The following is a 23,041-nucleotide window of genomic DNA, read 5'->3' as shown; positions in this document are numbered from 1 at the left end:
AAAAATCCTTGGGCAATGCCCACAAACCAGGACACAGAAGGAAAATGGAATTTCTAGAGCTGATAATGAAGGATCTGGTTGGAGGACAACTATTATATAGACTCATTAAGGTCAACATAGGACATAATTCAGGTAGTCATATATCCTGGCTTTTTCAAAAGAGTTATGATTTAAAACAAACAAACACCAAAGATCTTCTAGACAAGCATTTCAATGGAATTTTTAACATCAAAATTTATCTAAATAGATATTTTATAAACACTACAAAAAGTAAACATTAAATTAAAATTGTCTGTTACAATCATTTCAATTACAACTCTAAGTGCACAAATATACAAACATTACAAATTATTATACATTGGAAAGAAAGTCAACTTTAATTAAATACAATCAATAAATGAAAAGGTTCATAAACTCAAAATAGTTTTTATATTAAAAGTGTAACTTTTCCTCTCTTTAAATCCTATATTACTTACCAAAAAGGGCACTTATTTATTTTTCTTATGCTCTTCTACATATTTTCAACATATTTTTCTCCTGAGTTAAAAAATTTTAAACCCCCAGCCATTTGGGGTCCAGTCACCACATAATCATTCTCAAGTCTATTTTTTTCTTCAGAAAAGAGACAGTACAGAATCGGTGAAGCTTTTTTTCTGAACAGTATCTGGAAGGTACCTGTTCCTAGATCCTGTACATATATCTTTCATCTTCTGTTGAAACTAGAGCAATTTAGGCCAGTATTTATGAGCACCTCTTCAAAAGTTCAGCTTCTTGGAAAGGGCTCTCCTTTCCCCAAATGGAAATCATTATTTATTTTTAATAATGGACTGATGTCTGTACCACTTAGATGACTAGAGAACATCTGGGAATTTTTCTTCAATGTAAATAGTTCTAAAAAAAAAAAACAGCTGAAAAGTCCATGATAGATGGTTTCTTTGTTGGTGGTGTTTTTTTTTTTTTTTAATGGAAAATAGGAACAGCAAATTTCTGGAAATCAGTTGCTGTCATGGTTCTTTTACAAGTTCAACAGGATTGTGGTTTGTTTCAGTGCTGTTTCTGCAACAAATTTTGTGTCCACACTGTCACATCCTTCAAAGGGATTCAGAGCTAGAGAAAATAGAGGAGGATAGTATGAGCCTCTGGCATTTATGCATGTGGCCTTCCAACTCTTGCATTAAGTATAGGTTATAATTCAACTCAGAGAATCTCAGAGTGGGAAAATATGGCAACCCTTCAAGGTCCCTCTGAGGTCATCTAGACTAACCCAAGCAAGAAGTAGGAAATCCCTCTAAAATAATCCCCAAACACGCTACCAGCCCCTACCTGAAGAGCTAAAGAACACATTACCTAATGATACAAACTGCTCCATTTTAAATTGTTTTGTTTGAAATGACTTTCCTGTGACTGGGCCAAAGTCTGCCTTTATACAACTTTCACCAAGTTCTGCTTTTTGGGGCCAAGTTTTTCAAAAGAATGTAAGGTACATTTCCACAAGGGTTGCCATATTTTAAGTAATTTTAAAAATTTTTTATATCTTTAACACTAAGGAAAGAGAATTTGCATTTGCCATTAACAGTCAAATAGAATTCAAACTTTTTTTAAAGCACCAAAAATCTTAAGCCCTACCAATGACTTACTATGAAATACTGGGCAAATCTTATCTCCCACCAGAATCTCAATTTATCTCACCTATAAACCCTTTCTTAACTGGACATTATTTAATGTCTATTTAGACAGGAATGAATATAATTGAATAGAGAATGAAGGGTACCTTGATGAGTAGTCTCCATCTCTGTCAGTACTTCAATCAAATAATTCAGAGGCAGAAATTCTGTATGGAATGATGACTTGTCAATTGTAGATTTTTGTAACTAAAAAAACAATTCATGAGATTAGTTTATTCTAACGGTTACTCTAAGACAAGTAGTTAAAACCAAAACTATACAAAAATGGGATCAACTGCCTCAGGAACTACAAAAGGTTTTGCAACTAGAGGTTTATAAGCAGCGGTAGGAGGATCATTTTGCACGCTGTACCTACCTGGAAGAGATAGTCTTTGAGGGTCCTTCAAACTCCAAAAATGCTGTGACTATCTTAACTGATAACTTTGATCTAGGCAAACTTAATTTAAACTTTAAAAAGTCATCAGTATGGCTACCTCCTCCACTGGTACAGACCACTCATGCATGTCTCATCCATTAAGTATAGACTATAATTCAACTCAGATAATCTCAGAGTGGGAAAATATGGCAACCCTTCAAGGTCCCTTTGAGGGACCTTGTTCTGCCATATTATCTTCCACAAGAAGTCCACCAAAAATGCTTAGTGGAGGATCATCAAATCTTAACATTGCATGGATACCAAAGGAAAGCATAGGCTATATATGAGTCATCTTTCAGTTTTGCAACATGGTTCCCTCACTTCTCGTTCTAGTAGCACATTTAGAGTTATACAATCATGGATCCAAAGTGGGAAGGGACATCATTTTTCTTACTTTCTCATTCAGCACTTCTGTGAAATTCTTTGTAAGCAATAATTTCAGCCTACTCACGTCCACTATATGACTCTCTCTTGTCTCTTTGGACGACTATAATTTTAATTTTCAGAGACTGAAATATTTCATGCCGAAGAAGGGGGAGAGAGGGAAAGAGAGACAGAAACAGAGAAAGAAAGACAGAGAGAGACAGAGAAAGTAAGAGACAGAGAGAGACTGGGAGAGGGAGAGAGACGGAGAGAGAAAGACAGAGAATGACAGAGAGCTAAGTGACTTCTGTGTGTCAGGCACTAAGCAAATACAAATACAGTTTTTGGCACACACACAGGCCACCTATAATGAGGCACCTATGTGGAAGATTCTAGGATCCTGATCCTGTGAGATGGCCCAAGGTGGACTTTCTGCACTGACCTAACCATGAGGAAGGGACAGAAGCTTTTTTCCATTGGCTGCACAGATGAAACACAGATGAGTCTTTAACTCCACACAACTAAGTAATGCACATGCTCTCTCTTTCCCAGAAGTGTCCAGGGGCAGCAGAGGTATTGTACAGTAAGTTGGGGGAAAGGATGTGTTCGCCTTCCACCCCACACACACACACACTTAGACCCTGTGGCCCTGAGAAGTAAGCTTGGTATTTTGCTCTTATTCCATTTATGCTTTTTAATTTTAGATGCAAGTGGAGTCCTGGAACCAGGGCCTCAAACCAAAGGAGCCCTGGAGGCAAGTTTCCAAGCTAGATATTGCTAACATTTTTGCAATTGCCAGGATTCTAGGAAGCTGGGATGTCAGGAAGTATGTCCATCAGGGATTTACTCTGTGGGACTGATGCTAAGTAGAAAGTGAGTTAAACTGTGACACTAACTCCATTCTTCCCTCTAGAGACTGAGATATTGTAAAAGGGATTATTCACCCAGGTGTTAGGATGTTCCTTATGTATCTTTGAAGTAAATATTCCTTTGCAAAAACTAATCTGACTGTTAAGTGGCTAAAAAAGACTTGGGGGACACATTTTAATGGTAAACTCAAAGGCAGAGATAAGAAATTATCAATCTCCAATGGCAAAGACAATATATAACATGAAGCTGAAAAGGGAGGGCAGGAATACCAACAGGAAAAGTGGAAAAGTTTGGAGAATCAGGAACAGAAGCAGGAAAGAAGTGAGCAATGGCTGCCCTGGATACATCTTCAAATGGGGGTCCCAGGCAGAAACTCACCATTTGGGAGGAAGGGTCAGTCACAGGATATGAGTCATCTTCAGAATAAGAAGACAGTTGGAATGGAGATTAAAATAAAGTCAGATAGTCAGGAACAGAGCTGAGAGAAAAGGATATGTCTTTCTTCATGGAGAAGCTTAGGGATCTCATTAAAATCGCTCTAATTTAGCAAAAAATCCAATCCACTTCTAGGCCCATCTCACTGTCCATTTGTAATAGTTTATCCACCCACTTTACTCTCCATTTGTAGTGTTTATTCAAGACATTAATTACTGACAGACTAGCTCTACAGGCTGTCCTTTCAACTGTATACTGTGATCTGGACAAAAGGAATTTTTCCAATAATAGGCTAAACTTTGGAGTAATTATAGTTCTTTAAAGAGATCCTTTAATGTGCATAATCTTAGTTCAATCAGCCCAATGTAATCAAGACCTTCTGCCTTTTCCATGCTGACTCAGGTAGGCTTCCTACATGAAAGTGATGAAGACCTTTTGGCAAATATATGTGTCCCTGTTTTATGCCTCACTACAGATTTATAAGGACAGCTAGATGCTACAGTGGGTGCAGGGATAGAGTCAGGAAGTTCACATCTGGCCTCACATACTACCTAACTATGCAACCCTGTTTGCCTCAGTTTACTCATCTGTAAAATAAGCTGGAGAAAAAATGGCAAACCACTCTGCTATCTTTGCCAAGAAAACCCCAAATGGATTCACAAAGAATCAAACAAAATTGAAACAGCTGAACAACATATTTCTAATCAGAAGATCTGAACAAGATTTTCTCTGTTATTGCTTCTTTCAATATATTTTGTATGATTTTACCAAATGCATAGAAACATTGTCCTGGAGGATAGCCTTACAGTTATATTTGGTTTATACTGAATCATTGGGGAGGGGTATTTTATTTATTTTTTATTTAATATTTTATTTTTTCCCTGTTGCATGTAAAATAGTTGTTAAAGGATCCACTAATGATAGTGAGATTTCCAAGATGCTCTAGTAGGCAATGACCAAAAGGCTATTGTATCAAACCCCAGAACACTGCAGAGATCACTAAATGAGAATCATTACCATTCAAAATAATTTGTCCTATCTTTCTACCCAAGAAAGCCAAAGGGAGGAAGAACACCTATTGTCTAGATCATGAAGAGGTAGATGAACAGCCTAGAAGGCTCGAACATTAGGATGTGTGTCTTGAATATTCTTTGAAAATGGATAGTAAGTAACTAAATGATCTGGAGAGCCTGTCTTTGGGAAACTGGAAAGTTCTTTTTTTTAATGATCCCAAATGTCTCCATGAAGAAAAGACCATCTTTTTAATGCTGTTGTTCTATTTTAAAGGCAGCTAGGTTATAGGTGATAATGACAGATGAAAATAATAAACTGCTTTTGTCAAGAACTCCCCAAATGGTATCATGAAGATTTGGACAAGAAGGAAATAGCTGACCAACAAAAATTCTATGACTGTGAGCGATAGAACTCTACAATCTCCAAAAAAAATTATAATTAATATCCTTCAAAACCAATGAAGAAGCAGACAGTGGTTTTGAGCAGCCTATAAAACATAACACTGAAGAATCAGAGTAATGGATGTCAACAAAGATATGTATAAATGAAATAACAAGCACTAGTCACAAGGTAAGAACAAAAGATGATAAGTGGGTAATTTTGTATTCCACCAATATTTTCATAAAGTCAAGAAGAAGAGGCATTTAGAACTAGAGGTGTACTTCCCGTTGAGAACTTACAGAAAGACATTAACAAAATCTGCACAGTGTGGGAAAACATTGTCATAGCTCTGCTTGGCAAGAAAATCAATTGTTTTATAAATAAGTAATTTCTAAGTTTTTTTTTCTTTTTGATGTCTTTGTTGTGACAACTCATCTATATCATTAAATTTCCATAGGGAATAATGATACCCTGTGTGGGAAGTTTGGTATAAAATACATTCACTTCCCCATTTTTTTGATGCTAAAATCTCATTTAAGAGGAAATGTGATATTGTGGCTAGAGAGGCGGCCTTGAAGCCAGTAAGCTCTGGGTTCAAATCTCACAACTGAACTATATGGCTTTTGTAACCCCGAACAAGTTATTTACCTCTCCGTGCTCTGATTTTAGGGTCAGTATGTGTGAGAGGTAAGACTTGGCCCATGTCTTCCTGGAACTGAAGTGAGCTCTTTATCCACTGTGCCACACTGCCTTTCACTCTGGTGCAGTGAGTACAGAACTAGCCTTCATCCATTAAGATAAAATAATTTGTGTGGGGAAGGAGGGGAAAAGTTGGAACAGAAGGTTTTGCAAGGGTCAATATTGAAAAATTACCCACACGTGTTTTATATGTAAAAAGCTATAATAAAAAATAAACTTAAAAAAAGATAAAATAATTTTAATTTTTTGTGATGCTATTCATTGTACATGATGTCCAGCATTGTCTGACTCCCTTCTTAAGAAAATTATTTATTTAAATATTTGTGATATATAGTTATGAGGCATCTGTGAAATCTTCCATCCTTTGGCTACTTTCTTATTCCTGTATCATATTTCCCCATATATCTTTCCTCCTCCTCCTCCCCTATGCCATTTTTTTCAAGAAAATTGCAAATATTAAACTAGATATTGAGATAATTTGGAGTTCTGAGTTCTTAATAAAATTGCCCTACCTCTTCATTCTATTCAGCAGATGTTTGTACTTAAATGGTTATTGTTTTTATAGTTATCTTTTTATAGATGAGCAAGAATTGAGGGGAGGGGAGAGGGAGAGAAAACAAACATTTATTCATTGCCTTCTATGTGCCAAACACTGTGCTAAGTGCTTAACAAATATTATCTCATTTGATCCTCACATCTCCTGTAGGTAGGTGCTATTATTATTATTCCCACTTTTCAATTAAGGAAACTGAGGCAGATTGCATTAAAGTGACTTGATCAGGGTCACACAGCTGGTGTCTGAATTTGAATTCAGGTCTTCCTTACTCCAGATCCAATGTTCTATTCTCCATACCACCTGGCTCCCTGCCCTGATGGACAAGAAGACCAAATCTCAAGAAATGATACTTCATAGATAAACAAGTATTAAAAATATTTTAAAGTAAAATTTGAAAGCAACACTAACAATGGATGATGCTACATAGCCCTTTAAGATTACCTAAACTCTATAACACTATTAACTGTATTTTATCATTGGAGATTCTTTACCTCTGAGTGATAAAATGGTCTCAGAAGTCAGTAAATAGTAGAGCCAGGAGTTATTCCCAGCTCTTTTTACTCTAGATACAGTGATCTATGAACAAAAATAAATGTGATCAGATCTCACATCCAAACTTACCGGTCTTTTATGCTTTGGAAGCAGCCGTTTCACATAATTCCTTGAAATAATATGAGAATTGATAGGATGATCCCAGAATTGACTTGTCTTCTGCAGAATAAACTATTAAAGGAGAGAAAGTATAAAGGAAAAAACATTTATCTCCTAAATATACATAGTCAACTATTTTATTTAAGTTAAATTACTCAGAAAAGGGACTGAAACATTAAGGTTAACAATCTCTTGGAGAACACACTATTACCCTCTTATCTATGCTGTTGAATCCTGACTAAATACTTCTGAATTTTATATAGCAGATAACAGAGACTGGATTGTCAAGTACCTCTCAGTGATACATTACATACTTTTGGAAATCCACATATTAGTCTAAAGTGATTTAATTGTGAGAAAAATACACTGAATTCCTATTTGTTGCTTTTCCACACAGACACCAGTGATGAGCTTTTACTCAGCAGCCATTGCTTTAGTCTTTAAAGAATTATTATCAATCTTGGAGAAGTAAGGAAATTTCCCTATAGAGAAAAATTGGGCCAGAGGGAGTGCCAGGGCAATGTGGGTGTGTGCACAGGATGCATAAAGTATGCTGGGACCCTGATGACTAAGTATGCTTCCCCCATCCACCTCCACCCCAAACAGGGTCACATTTCTAAGAACTTGCCCTGGAATTTCACATTTTCCCATTATTTCTGGCTTTACTAGCTCATCTCTACCACAAAAACAAGGAGCGTCCTTTCTAACCCTTTCACCTCCATGCTTTTCATTCTTCCTAAGACCGGACTACCCTTTTCCCCAGTGGGAAGAATTGCTGTGGGAGGAAACACAGGTTTCATGACCTTCTGGCATCACCTGAGTTTAAATGACGCAACAGTTAAAGAGCCAAAGAAAATCATTTCCCTTACTTCTCAGAATCGCTGATGTAAATAATGCACAGTTTCCTAAATCATGGGGAAAACCCCCCCCACAGTGTTCATGGAGAACATAACAATGAATTCTATCCATGAGAATATGTCAGAGGAGAGTTCTGGATCTTGATATAGTATCATGGATAAAGATGAGAATTAGCATGACTTTGTGGAAAGGAATTAGAAAGTAAAACAATCCAATGGTATCTAACTAGAAATGAGCAAATATTCTCTTTCCAGAAAGGGATTTCAGCATTAGGGAGGCACTATTCCAAGACATAATGAAAAAATTAAGTAAAAAATTCAAGATTACCGGAGGAAGACGTTCAACTATACTGAATTTTAGTTTTTCATTCTTCTCTGTGTTGTCCAGATCTACAAAACAACTCCCCCCAAAACAGAAAGCAATTAAAATCAGTTCATTTTAGTATTATAGAGTGTTACTAAAGTTTGTATCTAAAATTCAAAAATTCATAAACATTATAACAGTGTTCTTTAGATAACACATAATACCATCACTGTGATTCCCCACAGATTAAGAGCTTTGGAAATCACACTTGTGTGACTCTCTGGGGAAACAGACTTTTTAATTAACTGTTTTCAATTATCTCAGAAAAAAAAAAAAAAAGCTACATAACATGCAGAAAATACGAATCCATTATAATCCAAAATGATTGATCCTGAAGACAACATGTGCACAAATCACAGAGCTAGAGCTGAAAAGAACCACAAAGCAATGTCAAAGCAAATTTCTCAGGATCCCAAGAGCAAAGATATAAGGCTAGAAAAGACAGATGTTAAAGGGCATCTAGTCCAATTCTCAGTTTTATAGAGAAACAGAACAGAGGGGTTAAATGATTTGTCCAGGATCATACAGGAAAAGTCTAGCACATCAATACTTCATAAATGCTTACTGACTAATTGACCTAAGTGCCTGAAATGAAACTTTTAAGTCAGGTCTTCATGATTCTAAATCAAATATTTCACAAATTATGGAATTGGGGCAATAGCATTTCATCCAAAAAGTTGCTGGACCACAAGGAACAATGGAAAGGTTGTTGGATTTGCAGTTAGAGGACATGGATTTGAATTTTGAATCTGCTCCTTCCCACCTGTGTTATCATAAACAATTCACATTTATGGGTCTCAATTTCCTTCTCTATAAAATGTGAGGTTGGACTAGATGGTCTCTAAGGTTCCTTCTTGTTATAAGTTTATACTCACAAGTTTCTGAATTAAAATATGCTGGAAATATACTAACAATTGTCCCCCTCTGATAAGCAACACTTCAACTTAATATGAGACTAATTTTATAATATAAACTCTCTAGCACAACCTGTGCTGATCTTATTTGAAATGAAATTCAAACAAGAAAAAAAAATATATATCTATATATAACTCTCCTGCTTTCCTAACATGAAACAGCCTGATTTTGAAATGGGAATGTTAAAAGAGCTGAGAGGGAGCCAGCCATTTGATGACACATTCTTGGACAACAAGCTGAGTCTTCCTAGCCTCAAGAGCCTCTATGTTCTGTAAAGGAATCTAACTGTAGGGGGGAAAAAATCACTAAGAATGAAGTGAGAAACCTCTAGGGCCTCTTCAAGAGCCAAAGCAGTTTAACTTGGTTGCTAAGAAAGAGTATTACTTACAAGAAATGGGATATATGGAGACAGGAACCAGCCCTCTAGCAGGATCAAATGCACTTACCTTTCAAGAGCTTCATGACCCCTGTTTCTGTAAGAAGTAGCACTCCATCATCAATGTAACGCAGAAGGCAGTGCAGGGGGAGACATCGTACCCCTAAGGCCATGTACACAGTATGGAAGCCTAGGAATGGAAATCCAGGGAGACAAACACAGAAGATGAACCTGGTTAATAAAGACAGACTTTACAATATGAGATTCAATGTTCCAGTGACAACTGGGGGGTACTTGAAAGTTTCAGATATCTAGTTGATAGGCAAGGGAACATAACTCCAAAAAAAACAATTAATAAGAGTGACCTATGGAAAGATATAATGAAACAAGTGGTAAAATGAAAAAATGCAAAAAGGAAAATCATAAAAGTTTCATTCAAGCAACCTCTGACTTATGAACATCCCCTCACTGATATACAACTGAAAAAAAGACATAGCCCATTGTGTTACTATATCAACATTTATGTATTTGATGGACAATGCCTATGGGCAATAAGCTGGGCTCAGAATTGAGTCGATTTGGCCTGGATCACATATGGGAGATTCCATCGTGTTGTCAATGATCCCAGGCTGCCCAGTGCCACATAAGTCTTTTTCTAGCACCACTCTCCTGATAATGTAATATGCATGGATGTTGCCATCTTGGAAGCTGAAGTTGTCATTGCAAATGCCCCAAAAGGTAAGAAATAAATAACAAATAAAAAATAATGGTAAGGCATAAATAGAACACAAAGTGTTGACAAAAACTCTTTTTATGTGAGACTTGGTAGAAAAGACCCTACCAGAAGTATGTGTGATTAGCAAAGAGACTGAACTGGCCACACAGTGAGAGAGAAAAAAGATGGATCACCCAAGTGCTCTATTCTTATGCAGAGCTATTAAAAGAAAGAGAGAAGAGCCTACCACATGCTGGGTGGATCTTCTTTGGAGAGTTTATGGAAAGGAATAAAAAAGCATCACACAGAATAAGAAATCTTTGATGATTTGGTGTCTGTGGAAGAACCCACAATGATGAAATTACTAAGTCACCAAATGCCAAACTTCCATTATCACTTCTTACTAAATCCAGCCTATTCTTTACAAGCTAGCTAAGAAAGAGTAAAAGCAATTACAAAAATGTTCATCTTCAGAAATTCTACTCAAAGTGGTTCAAATAAAAGAAGTTGAAAAGCAAAGAAAATATGGACAGTTCTGAATACAGTGTGTGGTATTTATTATATAAGCTTTCTTGAAATGGAAATTTATTATTTCATATTTTGAATTCGCATGTTCTGCTGTGCACATTACAATTTTTTTCTTTTTATAATTATTTTCCTTTTTATATTTTGGATTTGTTTAAATAAATATATTTTTAAAACAACAAGAAAAGACATCAATAAAATCAATTTAAAAAAAAGTTGGAAAAGATGACATACTAGTCTCAGCACAGGAGGACAAATATCTAACAAAAGCAGCATGATCCAGAGAACAGAGTACTAGAGTCAGGTGAGAGTTGATTAATATCCTACATGTGACACTTACAAGCTTTGTGACCATGGGTAAGGGATTTAACTTCTTTGAGACTCAGTTTCTTCGTCTGAAAAATGAGGATGTTCCCTACCCCATAGGGCTCCTGTGAGGTCCAATCAAGATAACGTATGGAAAGGGCCTTGAAACATGTCAAATGTATTTCAATATTGATCCATAGGCTAGTGAGACAAAAAATTCCCCATATACAGGATAAAATGAAGATAATCAACAGAGAAAAGACTTAGAATTTTGAAATACAAAAATAAATCTTCCTTTAGAACATGGCATTGTAGCTCAGATGTAAATAAATTCAGGAGATGGAGAGAAGTCAAAACAGAATTCCAAATGCAGGAAATAGCTGGGTAATAAATATGGACATATCTCTCCATTTGGAGATATGCACAAGGTTGAGAAATAGAATGCTGTATCCAAGGAATGGCAAAGGGACCAATATCACTAGATTATAGAAAACCTGGGAGAAGGTACAAGAAAACAGAAAAGCTAAGAGAGAGCCAACTGATGAAAGCAGGGACACCAACCAGCAAACTGCTGCAAGAATTCAGGGTCAAAGAGATGAAGGCATGTCTTAGGGCAGAAAGAAAGGGGCATTTATAGGAGATGTAAACCCTCCAGTTGTTAATCACATTGTTATGTGTATATTTACCTTTTTATATGCTGTATTCACCTAGTAGAATTTTATTATAATTATAATAGCTAACAATTTATATAGCATTTTTAAGCACAAACTGTGCTTTTCACTTTTCAGTCATCTCCAACTCTCCATGACCCCATTTGGGATTTTCTTGGCAAAGACACTGGAGTGATTTTCCATTTCCTTCTCCAGCTCATTTTACAGATGAGGAAACTGAGAAGAACAGAGTTAAGATACTTGTCCAGTGTTGAACAGCAAGACAAATTTGTCTGATGTGAACAGCTAGTTCAATTAGGAAGTGTCTTACTAGTAAGTGAAAATTACTTAGCATTGGTTAAGTGTCTCAGGCCAGATGAGTCTTCCTGACTCTAGACCTGGCCCTCTATCTACTATGCTACCTAGCTACCCAGAATTTATTGTAATTTATATATAATATTTACATAACATTTATATAGCACTTTGAGTATACAAAGCTCTTTTAGATAATGGAAATTAGTTCCCTTTCTACCCGTATATATCTAGTGTGTAGAATATAATTAGATGCTAGTAAGTGCTTGTAGGATTTGATTTCATTAGCAAATGATACAATACTGTGCAAAGTACTTTGCAAATCTTAAAACACAATGTATATAACATAGATTATTGTTATCTCCAATTCATATTTTTGATAGAGGACAGAAAGGTAATGTTCCAGGAGAAGTTATATTCTATTATTATTTTATATTTAACATTTTATGTACTATTGCACATATAGATAAAATAACTGTTTTTAATAGTTGAATAGAAGGGCTAAAATCTTTCCTTTTTAGGTTCACTGAGAGCATCCTTAGTACCAGTAGCAGATAATATAGGCATAATGTTCATTATATCTTTTCTCCACATTATTTTGATCTCCATTTCTAGGTCTTCATATTTTAACAACCTATTGTTCCATCTAGCTTAGAATGGGAAATATTAGTTTCTTATAAAATATTTTTCTTTAAGTTTTATGGAATTATATTATGTCCAGGCAATTGTGGACAAGAAATTTCAGTTGTAATAATGGCCTGGCTCTAATACAGTCTGTTATTTGATTTCAACAGGGGATTTGTCATCTGTTTTTCCAGGAAACATAACAAGCTTCTGATGTATGATTCCAGCTACTAGGTCATTGATTGCTAGGTCTTTGATAAATAATAAGTTTTATCCCTTAATTTTATATTTTGTACAGTTTCTAACATTATCTTGCATAATCAACATTGTTCACTAATTCTAGCTCCTTAAAGACATCCTGTCTATAATTAATTGATGTCAAAGATCTGGTTTTCAATTGTTCTCATAAACTCTTCATTCCCACCAAGAAATCCATGGAATTCAGTAATTTGTTCAATACTTCTTTACAGACATCCTGTTAGCTGAGTTTATGTGGATGTCACAAGGAAGGCCTTTTGATTCCATTCTTGGATCTTAAGTTTTTTCAAAGTTTCCATCCAGAGATAAGTAATTCTAATTCCAGCGTTGTTTTCCTGTAATCTGCCTTTGCTCTTACCCAGTGAAATGATGTCTGATCGTTCTAAAAATATTTCCATAGGTTCTCCCTCAGTTTAATGTATGGTTCAATGTATGAGCAAAAAAAAAAAAAAAAAAATGAACTGGTCTTATAGTGAGAGCAAGAAAGACAGTTTGTGTGTTCCACTGATCTCCATACAATTTCAAGAGAGCAGTGATAATTCCTTAAGTGTGCTAAGTGTATGTTCTATAGTAGATTTATGTGAGAACATGGATGAGAGTTATACAGTACAGGCAGATGTACTGTATGGGGCAAACTGCATTATTGGAAGGAATCTCTATATCACTGAGATAATATTTAGACTGGAGTATTAGAAAAAAATTTTAATATATAGGGTAGTTGTGGCCAACAAACTGTCATTAGGAATTTCTTTTTTCTACTCATATATTTTTTGATGATATTCTTCACAGCACTTCAGCAGGATAAACTCCTCATTTATAATAGATTATTTATATCTACAACACATCCCTCTGATGAATTTCCTCACCTATAAAACGAGGAATTACATTAAACGGACTCTAAGATATCATCCATCTTTAGATCTAAGGTCTTATGACCTTGTGAATCTAGCATTTGACAAAATCAAAATCTCAAATCCATTTCATCATTGAGTATGTTGTGATAATGGAGAAGGAATGGCTTATGACAGAAACTCAAGCAAAATTCTCAACAAATTCCTTCATTCTTTTTCTAAAAGGGTAGATCATGAAGTATGCTACTTACCTTCGAAATAATCTTAGTTCATGAATTTTCCCCTTAGATATCGAAGAAACTTAGCATATATTTATAAAGAAGCTTAGCATGTGGACAGAAAGGGAAGGGGAGAAGAATGAGAATTGGGCAAAGCAAAAGGAAATCTGATTGTCCTATATTGTACAGCTGACAACCATCCTTAGGGTGCAGCTGAAACTAAATTCAGGCCCCCACAAAAAACAGAAATAATATTTTCAAATAGAAACCATAAAGAAGATTGTCCAAACTGTATTAAATTACCTCCAGCCTCCCTTCATACCCTAAAATTCAATGAATGTTGTGAGAAATAAGTTAGGGTTAAAAGGATTCACAAAGATCTGGATGTATACATTCCTAGAAACTGACTTGAGAACTGGGTTGGACCTATTCCCTAGCTCTCCTGAAGAAAGCCACACAAAATATGAAAATGGCTTGCTTAACCTCTAAATTTGACTCTTCCTTCTATGTGTTGTGAAATTATCAATTAATGAGTATTTAATAAGTGCTTCTCTTGGTACTAGGTGCTAGAAATAGAAGTGCAAAGAATGAAACAATCCCTACTAAAAAGGAAATTAAATTCCTGGGAGAGATGAGAACATGTATACAAATGGCCAAAATAAACAGAAAGAGAATAAAGTCAAATAAACAGAAAGTCACTAAATAAACAGCTAGGTGTTATGGTGGCTAGAGTGCCAGGATTGGAGAAAGGAAGATTCAAGCTGGCCTCAGACACATACTAGCTGTGTGACCCAAGGCAAGTCACTTACCCTTGTCTGCCTCAGTTTTCTCATGTGCAAAATGACCTCCAGGAGAAGGAAATGGCAAATCATAATTAGTAGCCTTGTCAAGAAAACCCTAAATGGGGTCACAAAGAGTTGGACATGACTGAAATGACTAAATAACAATGATAACAACAAGCAGTTGGGATCAGAAGGGGCATGAGCTGAGACTAAGAGAAGATAAGGGTTCTTCAAGATCAAAGTAGAGATTGAAGGAAGACTCTTAAGTGTAGTTGGCCAATAATTGGTCCTAGAAGAACCCAGAGGTCAGAAGATGCACTGTGCAAATGAATGGATGAGAAAAACCCTTACCAGGAGGAAGAGGTAAACACATCCTGTTCACTGAATCCAAAATCTGGGTCATAGTGTGAAAAACTGCAAATTCACCTGCACTGCCACGCCCATCACTAAAATGAATTACAGAACAGCATGTCAGAAACAGAATTAATATCCTTTCAAGAACTATTTGGCCAGTGCCACAGGTTTAAGTGAATACAGCCTATCTATTGGGGAATTCATTTTTTCCATCTCTTGTGGATTTGGGTGGGGGCAAGTGTTATTCATGGCTCTTCTTGTTACATTGCAGTCATTTCTGAATAAACCCTCTACCTACCCCTGCTTACCACCCAACGAGCCTTCCCTTGGAATAAAAAAAAAAAATCAAGAAAAACAACCATATCTGAGAGTAAATGTGTAATATTTCAAATGGGGGAATTCAAAGTAATCATTTAACACTGCTTTGTGTTAACTTTAATTCACCTAATTAAATTGTCTTTGTTATTTCCTGGGGCTTTGATATTCATTAAGTTCCTACATAATGATAGAAAGAGATAGAAAAGAAGGAAGAATGACAGTAAATAGGGATAGGGAACTGGAAAGGACCTGTGATTTCACTGGTAAAAAGGAATTCTCAAGTGAAGAAATGTCCTCTACCAGTCCAGATCAGCAAATTCTCGTCAACTAATGGTCTTTAGACAGTTGCTCAGAGCACTGAGGTTAAGTGCCAGTCACCCAGCCAATATAAACTCTTTGTTCAGTTCTCTATACTGCTGAACCATCAATGGATGTGAGGGCAGTGTTAAAGAGTTTTGAGCTGAGAGCTTGGGAAAGGGGGGAGTTTTGAGTGGAGGTGAGTGAAAGTAAAGTACAAAAAGTCCCTTAACAAGCACACAGCAACCGAGAATTGTTTTGACTCTGTACCACATGGCAGATCAGGAACAAGAAATACTTGCGTACAAGTGGAAAACCCAGGAATCAAGCCTGTGTTTCCTCCAGCTAGTTTCCAGCATCTGGCAAAGGAGGTCCAGCTACAGTATAAGAGAAGAGGAAGCATGTGAGACCGCCTGAGGAGGGAAGTAATTAACCTCCCCTGAGTATAGTTCCCTTCAAATTCCATTTCAACAACAAGGGTCCTTCCAAGTGTCAGCCAAACTTGTTCACTGCAGCTGGTATTGACATTGTAGTTGGGACACAGAAAGAGTCCCTCTGAAGCCTCTTCTTTGGTACCAGCATCCAAAAATGGAAAAAGTGAAAATGAACATAACTGTCCAGAAGAGAATGCAACTAAAACTCAACTAAAATTCCACCTTTTACAGGAAGACTTTCCCACTTCCTTTTCCTTCCAACATCTCAGTTAATTACTTCCTCTATGACTCAGTCACAAGTATTTTAGGTAAAAATGCTAACTGGGATTCCATTCTCTACTGAGTAATTAAAAAATGAACTCCAAATATAATTATGAAACTTAAAAATTTTTTTCTTTTATTGGTGAGACTACATAAAGAAGAATTTAGTTCAAATCAACAAATGATTGAAATGACAAATAAAAGTGATAATTATTTAATATAAGTGTTCAAATTTAGCTAAAATGTTAAGAATTTCAGAGGGCTTTCTGTCCAACAATTGTATGAAATATATAATAGAAGTACTACTATCCCCATTGTATAGATTAATGAACTTATTAATTGTTCTTATCCATTTCAGATATTAGGCTATTCAGTATGCTAAATATTTGTGGGGTATCTCAAAAGTCTAGGTCAGTTTTAAGCTACTAAAGCTTTTGGGGATATTCCATATGTCACAAATTCTATGTGCAAATTGGCCCATTTGCAATTTAAACCTGGCCAAATGTGAAGAAATCTCTATGACTGTAGGCTGTATCTATGCAATGGACATATGTGTTGTTCCTACTTTAGAATTAGGTATTGTGAATATTTAATGAGTTAATATATATTGAAGTCAGGGATTAGGCACAGTGCCTAGTTCATGAAGAATAAAAAAAAAACTGAAATAACTAAACAACTAACTTATAGTAGGTACTTAATAAGTGCTTGCTGAACATCTGAATGTTATAATAGCTGATATTTATACAGTGCTTTAAGGTTTGCAAAGTGTTTTACATATGTGAATTAATTTATCTTCACAATAACCTTTGAGAAAGATGCTAATAATGAAATTGAGGCTGAAAAATATTAACTAGCCCATGGTCCAGTGGTTCTCAAAATATGGTCTAGAGAAGGGGGATCTCTGAAACCCTTTTAGAGGGTCTACAAATTCAAAAATAGTTTTTCTTTCCAATATGGTAAGTGTCTATAAATATAACACAGATAAACAAAAACGCTTTGGAGAGATCCTCAATAATCTTTAATAAGATAAAGATACTGAAAAAAAAAGTTTGAGAACCACTGCCATGCTCACATAACCGGTATCTAAAATTGGATTTGAATTGAAGTATTCATGACTCCAAATCTAGTACTCTTTTCCACTATGACACCTACAAACACATCTATGTAAAATTTTCCAATAAAAATATAATTACATTATATTATTGCCATCCTGCTGCCAATTTTTAAAAAGGCTTCAACTTTCTATATTTTTAGGAAAAACAAGATAGTCTCAAAAATGCAACTATCTACCCACACCAAGGTTAGTAACAGTGACTCAGATTTAGTAATAAAGATAATAACTGATCAAAACATTATGATGAATACCAAAGTGCTCTGTGGGCCTATGTTGTTATATAAGTATCAGTTATTCTAGATACTTCAGTCACTGTCTGACTACAGGATCCTTACATGATTTAGAAGCAATTATTTATTTTCCAGAATCAAATAAATGTGTATGTACATATTCTCTCTATTATCTTATCCCTATAAATTACTTGGGATAATAGAAATGTACTATATATACTTCTTACAATCCTATCAGTCAGTCAACAAACATTTATGAAGTCCCTACTATGTGCCAGGTACTGTGCTAATAATCACTGGGAATACAAAGAAAGGCAAAAGGCAAATTTATTAAACCAATGAATATTTGGCATGTTGCAGGATGAAAAAAAAAAAGAGGGGACATGAAAATTACAGAAACTCAGTAGGATTCAATGAACAGCCGATGAAAAAAGAAAAACCAACCATTTTTGAAACATAGTCGAGAACTAACTGTTCAATTTTCTTCTTTCCTATGAATTGTACAGGTAGATTTCTCAAGAGATGTTCTTTTAGTTCAGAGACCATCTATTTAAAAAAAATAATTAAGAATAGTTAGACAAACAACATAAAGCTTAGTTTCTCATTCCAGAATAAGTAAAAAATTATCATTTTATCTCACTAAGAGGGTCTGAATTTCACAAGTTATGCCAAGAACCCAACTGACACATAAAATATGATGCAAAAAGAATTCCCTTAATACTCAGTGTTCCCCTACTTGCTTACAAAGCACAGAGGGTCAATTATTGGGGTCTGCAACTTTGTAAAGATGCAACTTTCCCTTTGCCTAGCATTACCAAATGGATGAGGGTAAAAGTGCCAATATCTCAACACCTTGCATTTTTTTGGAGGCTTTATAGTTGACAGGAGTCTCATATTCACTGGGAGGGTAAATTACAATGGTAATTATGTAGTAGTATATTAAAATGGTCAGAACACTGGGCTTGGAGTTGGAGGATCTGAGTTCAAATAATAGCAATTCAGCTTAATATCTATGTAACTTTATACAAGCTTTTTACTTCTCAGTGTCAGTTTATTGATCTGTCAAATGAAGGGATTGTGCTAGATGGATGATTCCTGAGGTGCCTTCCAGCTCTGATCCTCTGGTCATAGGATCTCATCTGATTTACAATAGCTAAGATCAGTAGGTAGCATTCCCATTTTCAAATCTCACCCATTCATATCCAATCAATTGTCAAGTCTTATTGATTCTACCTCCACATCTGTTACATCTATCCCCTTATTTCTGCTTAGGAAATTGAATTTCAGAGAGATTAAAAGAGTGCCTATGGTCACATAACTAGAAAATGTCAAGGAACAATTTGAACCCAGGTCTTTTTTCCCCCAGAATTGTCATCTAGACATTTTAATAACTTCTGAGTCACTCACAAAACATTCAGTATTATAATTACACAAAATTATGAATCATGACAATATTTCGATTGTGGAAATGGACATTCTTTTTCATCAAATCAGGATTCCATGGCAACAAATCCCCTATGTAAACCCAGGTATTCTTGATCCAACTCTATCTACAACTCTGCCTTTCTAGATGGCCCATTAGGGACAATTGCTTAATAACCTGGTTTTGTGAAAGATCAAGGCAAATAATCCTAAGAGAAGAAAATATATGTAATAACTATCCTTGCCAATCGAAATCAGATATTTTGAATAAAACAAACACACAATACAAAGGTAACAAATATATTGCTCGTTGTAATTCCTTAAAACAGCCCTATTTTCATATTCTGCAAATTTGTGAGGAGAGGCAACATGTATCGCAGCTGATGTTCTTCTTCTCGTCTTCCATCTACCTTCTTTTCTTTTTCTCTTTTTCCTCTTTCTTCCTAGTCTTTCCTGGGTTCTCAGAAGCAATATTTATCTGATGGTATTTTGAACAAAAAGAGGCTACTGACCCCTAACGTCAAGCCATGAGAATTACACTCTAAAGACTCATTCTTTCATCCTCATTGAACAAGAACAAGGTTCCTGAAACATTCAAGTTCTATATCTGTTATTTAAACAGTCCCAAGCATAGGACCTGTGAATGAGATCAAATACCACCCCATTTGGGGCCTTGGCTGGACTGCACATAATTTTAATTTTTCTCTCTCAGCAGCACTGGCTAAAAAAGGCAATTTCCCATAACACTGGACATTCTACTGAAATTATACCTAGACCCAAACCAAGTTCTGTGTTTTTACTACAATAGAAAAACTGGATCTTATTTCTTGCCATAATGTTCCCATGTAAATTCCAAGTCATCATGCTGCCCTTCTAGAAAATATTACAAGAATAACCTCATCTAAATCCCCTAAAGGCAAAGTAAAGATTTACATTTATATAATATTTTAAGTTTGACGGACTCATTATAACCTCATAAGATAGATAAAGTTTAATGATCCTCATTTTGTAGATTAGAAAGCTGATGCTCTGAGTTTTTAAAGAATTTTAACACAAGTCAATAAGCATCTAAGGACACTCTATTATGCGATATTGCTTCAAATCAGTCCTTGTCAATCTTCCTGATTTTCTTTTCTAATTTTCTTTCATTGTTTATCACAGGGGGTGAATGAAATCTTAAAAGAGGGGGAAATTGTTGTACAGAGTACTGGGATGGGGATATTGACACTGGGAGCTAACCAAGTTAAAAGGGGCAGAAAGATATATACCTGTACGTTCTAGCTGAAAATCACATCTCATCTTTCTTTGAGTTACTAGACTTAAAAAAAACCAGCTTGATTAAGGGAAGAAAGATAGTATCAGATGTTAAATCAAGTAGATCTTTCTCTCCCAAGTTACTAAGTTGTACTAGCCAGGCTGAGGGGATAGAAAATAAGAGAACATAAGGATTAAAGTCAGATTCCCATACACACAGATATACAGACACACACAACTTCAGTGCTACACTCACTAATTCTCCTCCTTCAAAAATAAAAAATATATACTGTTCTGTAAGAAATGACCAACAGGATGATTTCAGAAAGGCCTGGAGAGACTTACACGAACTGATGCTGAGTGAAATGAGCAGGACCAGGAGATCATTATATACTTCAACAACAATACTAGATGATGACTAGTCCTGATGGATCAGGCCATCCTCAGCAACAAGATCAACCAAATCATTTCTAATGGAGCAGTAATGAACTGAACTAACTATACCCAGAAAAAGAACTCTGGGAGATGACTAAAAACCATTACATTGAATTCCCAGTCCCTATATTTATGCACACCTGCATCTTTGATTTCCTTCACAAGCTAATTGTACAATAATTCAGAGTCTGATCCTTTTTGTACAGCAAAATAATGTTTTGGTCATGTATACTTATTGTGTATCTAAGTTGTATTTTAATATATTTAACATCTACTGGTCATCCTGCCATCTAGGGGAGGGGGTGGGGGGGGGTAAGAGGTGAAAAATTGGAACAAGAGGTTTGGCAGTTGTTAATGCTGTAAAGTTACCCATGTATGTATCCTGTAAATTAAAGGCTATTAAATAAAAAAAAATAATAAAAAAAATAAAATAAAATAAAAAATATAATCTTAAGTCAAGTTAAAATTTAGCATATTCAGCGTGAAAGCATAGGCTTTAAAGCCCAAGTGAAATCCTAAAGAAAATTCAAGTATAATTAAATTCTTTTGAGTACACTGTATAAGCACCATAGATGAAGAGATTTTTGGCTTAACTACTCCCCGCAACCTACTTTTACATCCTCTTTTTTTCCACCTCTTCCTCTGGGCTAGAAAATCAAATAAATCCCACCATATTAATGTAATTCCTAAAATGGATTATCTGTTGACTTCCCTTTGGATCACTATTCTTTAGTTTTCCAAAAACTCTCTTCTCTGGCCACTACTCCCATATATGTATTTTCTCACCTAATAGAATATAAGTTCCTTGAGGGCTTGTTCTGTTTCATTCTTGTATTTATATTTCTAGTGCTTAACACAGTAATAAATACTTCTTCATTAATTAATTCTGAGAAACTTGTGATTCTGTAATTTAATGATACTGGGTTCTACTTTGTTGAATTTGGAAATTGATTGAAAAAAACTAAAAGACTTCTCTCTTTCCCTGTCCTGCAATAAAAAATATGCTAAATAAGTGAAATGAGCAGAATCAAGAGATCATTATATACTTCAACAATGATACTGTATGAGGATGTATTCTGATGGAAGTGGATTTCTTTGACAAAGAGAAGATCTAACTCAGTTTCAATTGATCAATGATGGACAGAAGCAGCTATACCCAAAGAAAGAACACTGAGAAATGAATGTAAACTGTTTGCATTTTTGTTTTTCTTCTCGGGTTATTTCTAACTTCTGAATCCAATTCTTTCTGTGCAAAAAGAGAACTGTTCGGTTCTGCATACATATATTGTATCTAGGATATACTGTGACATATTTAACATGTATAGGACTGCTTGCCACTGGGGCAAGGGGGGGGGGGGTAGAGGGAGAGGGGAAAAATCAGAACAGAAGTGATTACAAAGGATAATGTTGTAAAAAAATTACCCTAGCATGGGTTCTGGCAATAAAAAGTTATAATTATTTTTTAAAAAATTAAAAATATGCTAAAGTTAAAAAAAAAAAAAGGAAACTTTATCTATCTTGGGCTCCAAAGCACCCTGGTGTACTAATAAGGCCATAGAATACATACCAATCCAATGAGCAGTCTTTGCTGATTATCTTCCTCCTGGAAGAGGGGAGCTAATCGTGACTCTGAAATAAAACAGAGCACTATTTAAACAACAAATACTTTCATGGTTACTATATGTTTCCTAACCTTCAACACCAACCCCTTGGTTTCCCCCCTCATCCCTCTACTAAAAGAAAAAAAGTAAGAGGGATAATAAACTAGAAACTAGATTTTCCTCCCCTGGCTCACTAGGACATGCTGGAGAATGCAGTGATGGAATAGGAGATTTTGCAAATGTCACACAATGGCTTTTACATAAATTCAGAAGAGAATTCAAGAACTCTCTGAGAGAAAGAATGAAAGGATGGAAAGGTGAAGAAGAAAGATGCTCAATCCTGATAGGATCAAATTTCATTTTTCCATTCAAACACTAAAATTTTAGTCTGAGTGGAAAAAAAGGAAACCAGTTAAGAATGTTTTAGTAATTAGAATCAGAAGGACACAGATTTTATTAGCTAAGGAGACAATAAGCCAAGACAGGACAAAGCTTGATT

General features: G+C 35.4%; 1 protein-coding gene across 6 annotated transcripts in view; it reads right to left on the bottom strand.

The window, feature by feature from the left end:
• Positions 1-208: 208 nt before the first annotated feature.
• The window catches only part of GSAP (gamma-secretase activating protein), a 99,309-nt gene continuing 76,476 nt past the window's right edge, over positions 209-23,041 (bottom strand). For 2 of the 6 annotated variants that reach the window (XM_031938690.1, XM_031938689.1), the window contains 9 exons: positions 22,509-22,570; positions 18,275-18,376; positions 16,098-16,168; positions 15,174-15,268; positions 9,652-9,771; positions 8,255-8,316; positions 7,040-7,141; positions 1,772-1,871; positions 209-1,107 (listed from right to left, as the gene is read on the bottom strand). In XM_031938690.1, coding sequence (XP_031794550.1) covers positions 1,016-1,107; positions 1,772-1,871; positions 7,040-7,141; positions 8,255-8,316; positions 9,652-9,771; positions 15,174-15,268; positions 16,098-16,168; positions 18,275-18,376; positions 22,509-22,570 — 806 coding nt within the window. In that variant the 3' untranslated portion in view covers positions 209-1,015. Of the gene's footprint in view, positions 1,108-1,771; positions 1,872-7,039; positions 7,142-8,254; positions 9,772-15,173; positions 15,269-16,097; positions 16,169-18,274; positions 18,377-22,508; positions 22,571-23,041 lie in introns of those variants that run through there. The other 4 variants (XM_031938691.1, XR_004229609.1, XR_004229611.1 and 1 more) reach the window with 4 other exon arrangements.

This window comes from Sarcophilus harrisii, chromosome 5 (genome assembly GCF_902635505.1).
Source record: "Sarcophilus harrisii chromosome 5, mSarHar1.11, whole genome shotgun sequence".
Classification (NCBI taxonomy): domain Eukaryota; kingdom Metazoa; phylum Chordata; class Mammalia; order Dasyuromorphia; family Dasyuridae; genus Sarcophilus; species Sarcophilus harrisii.
The sequence above is the reverse complement of the archived record's forward strand: the minus strand, read 5'-3'. Positions and strand labels throughout refer to the sequence as shown.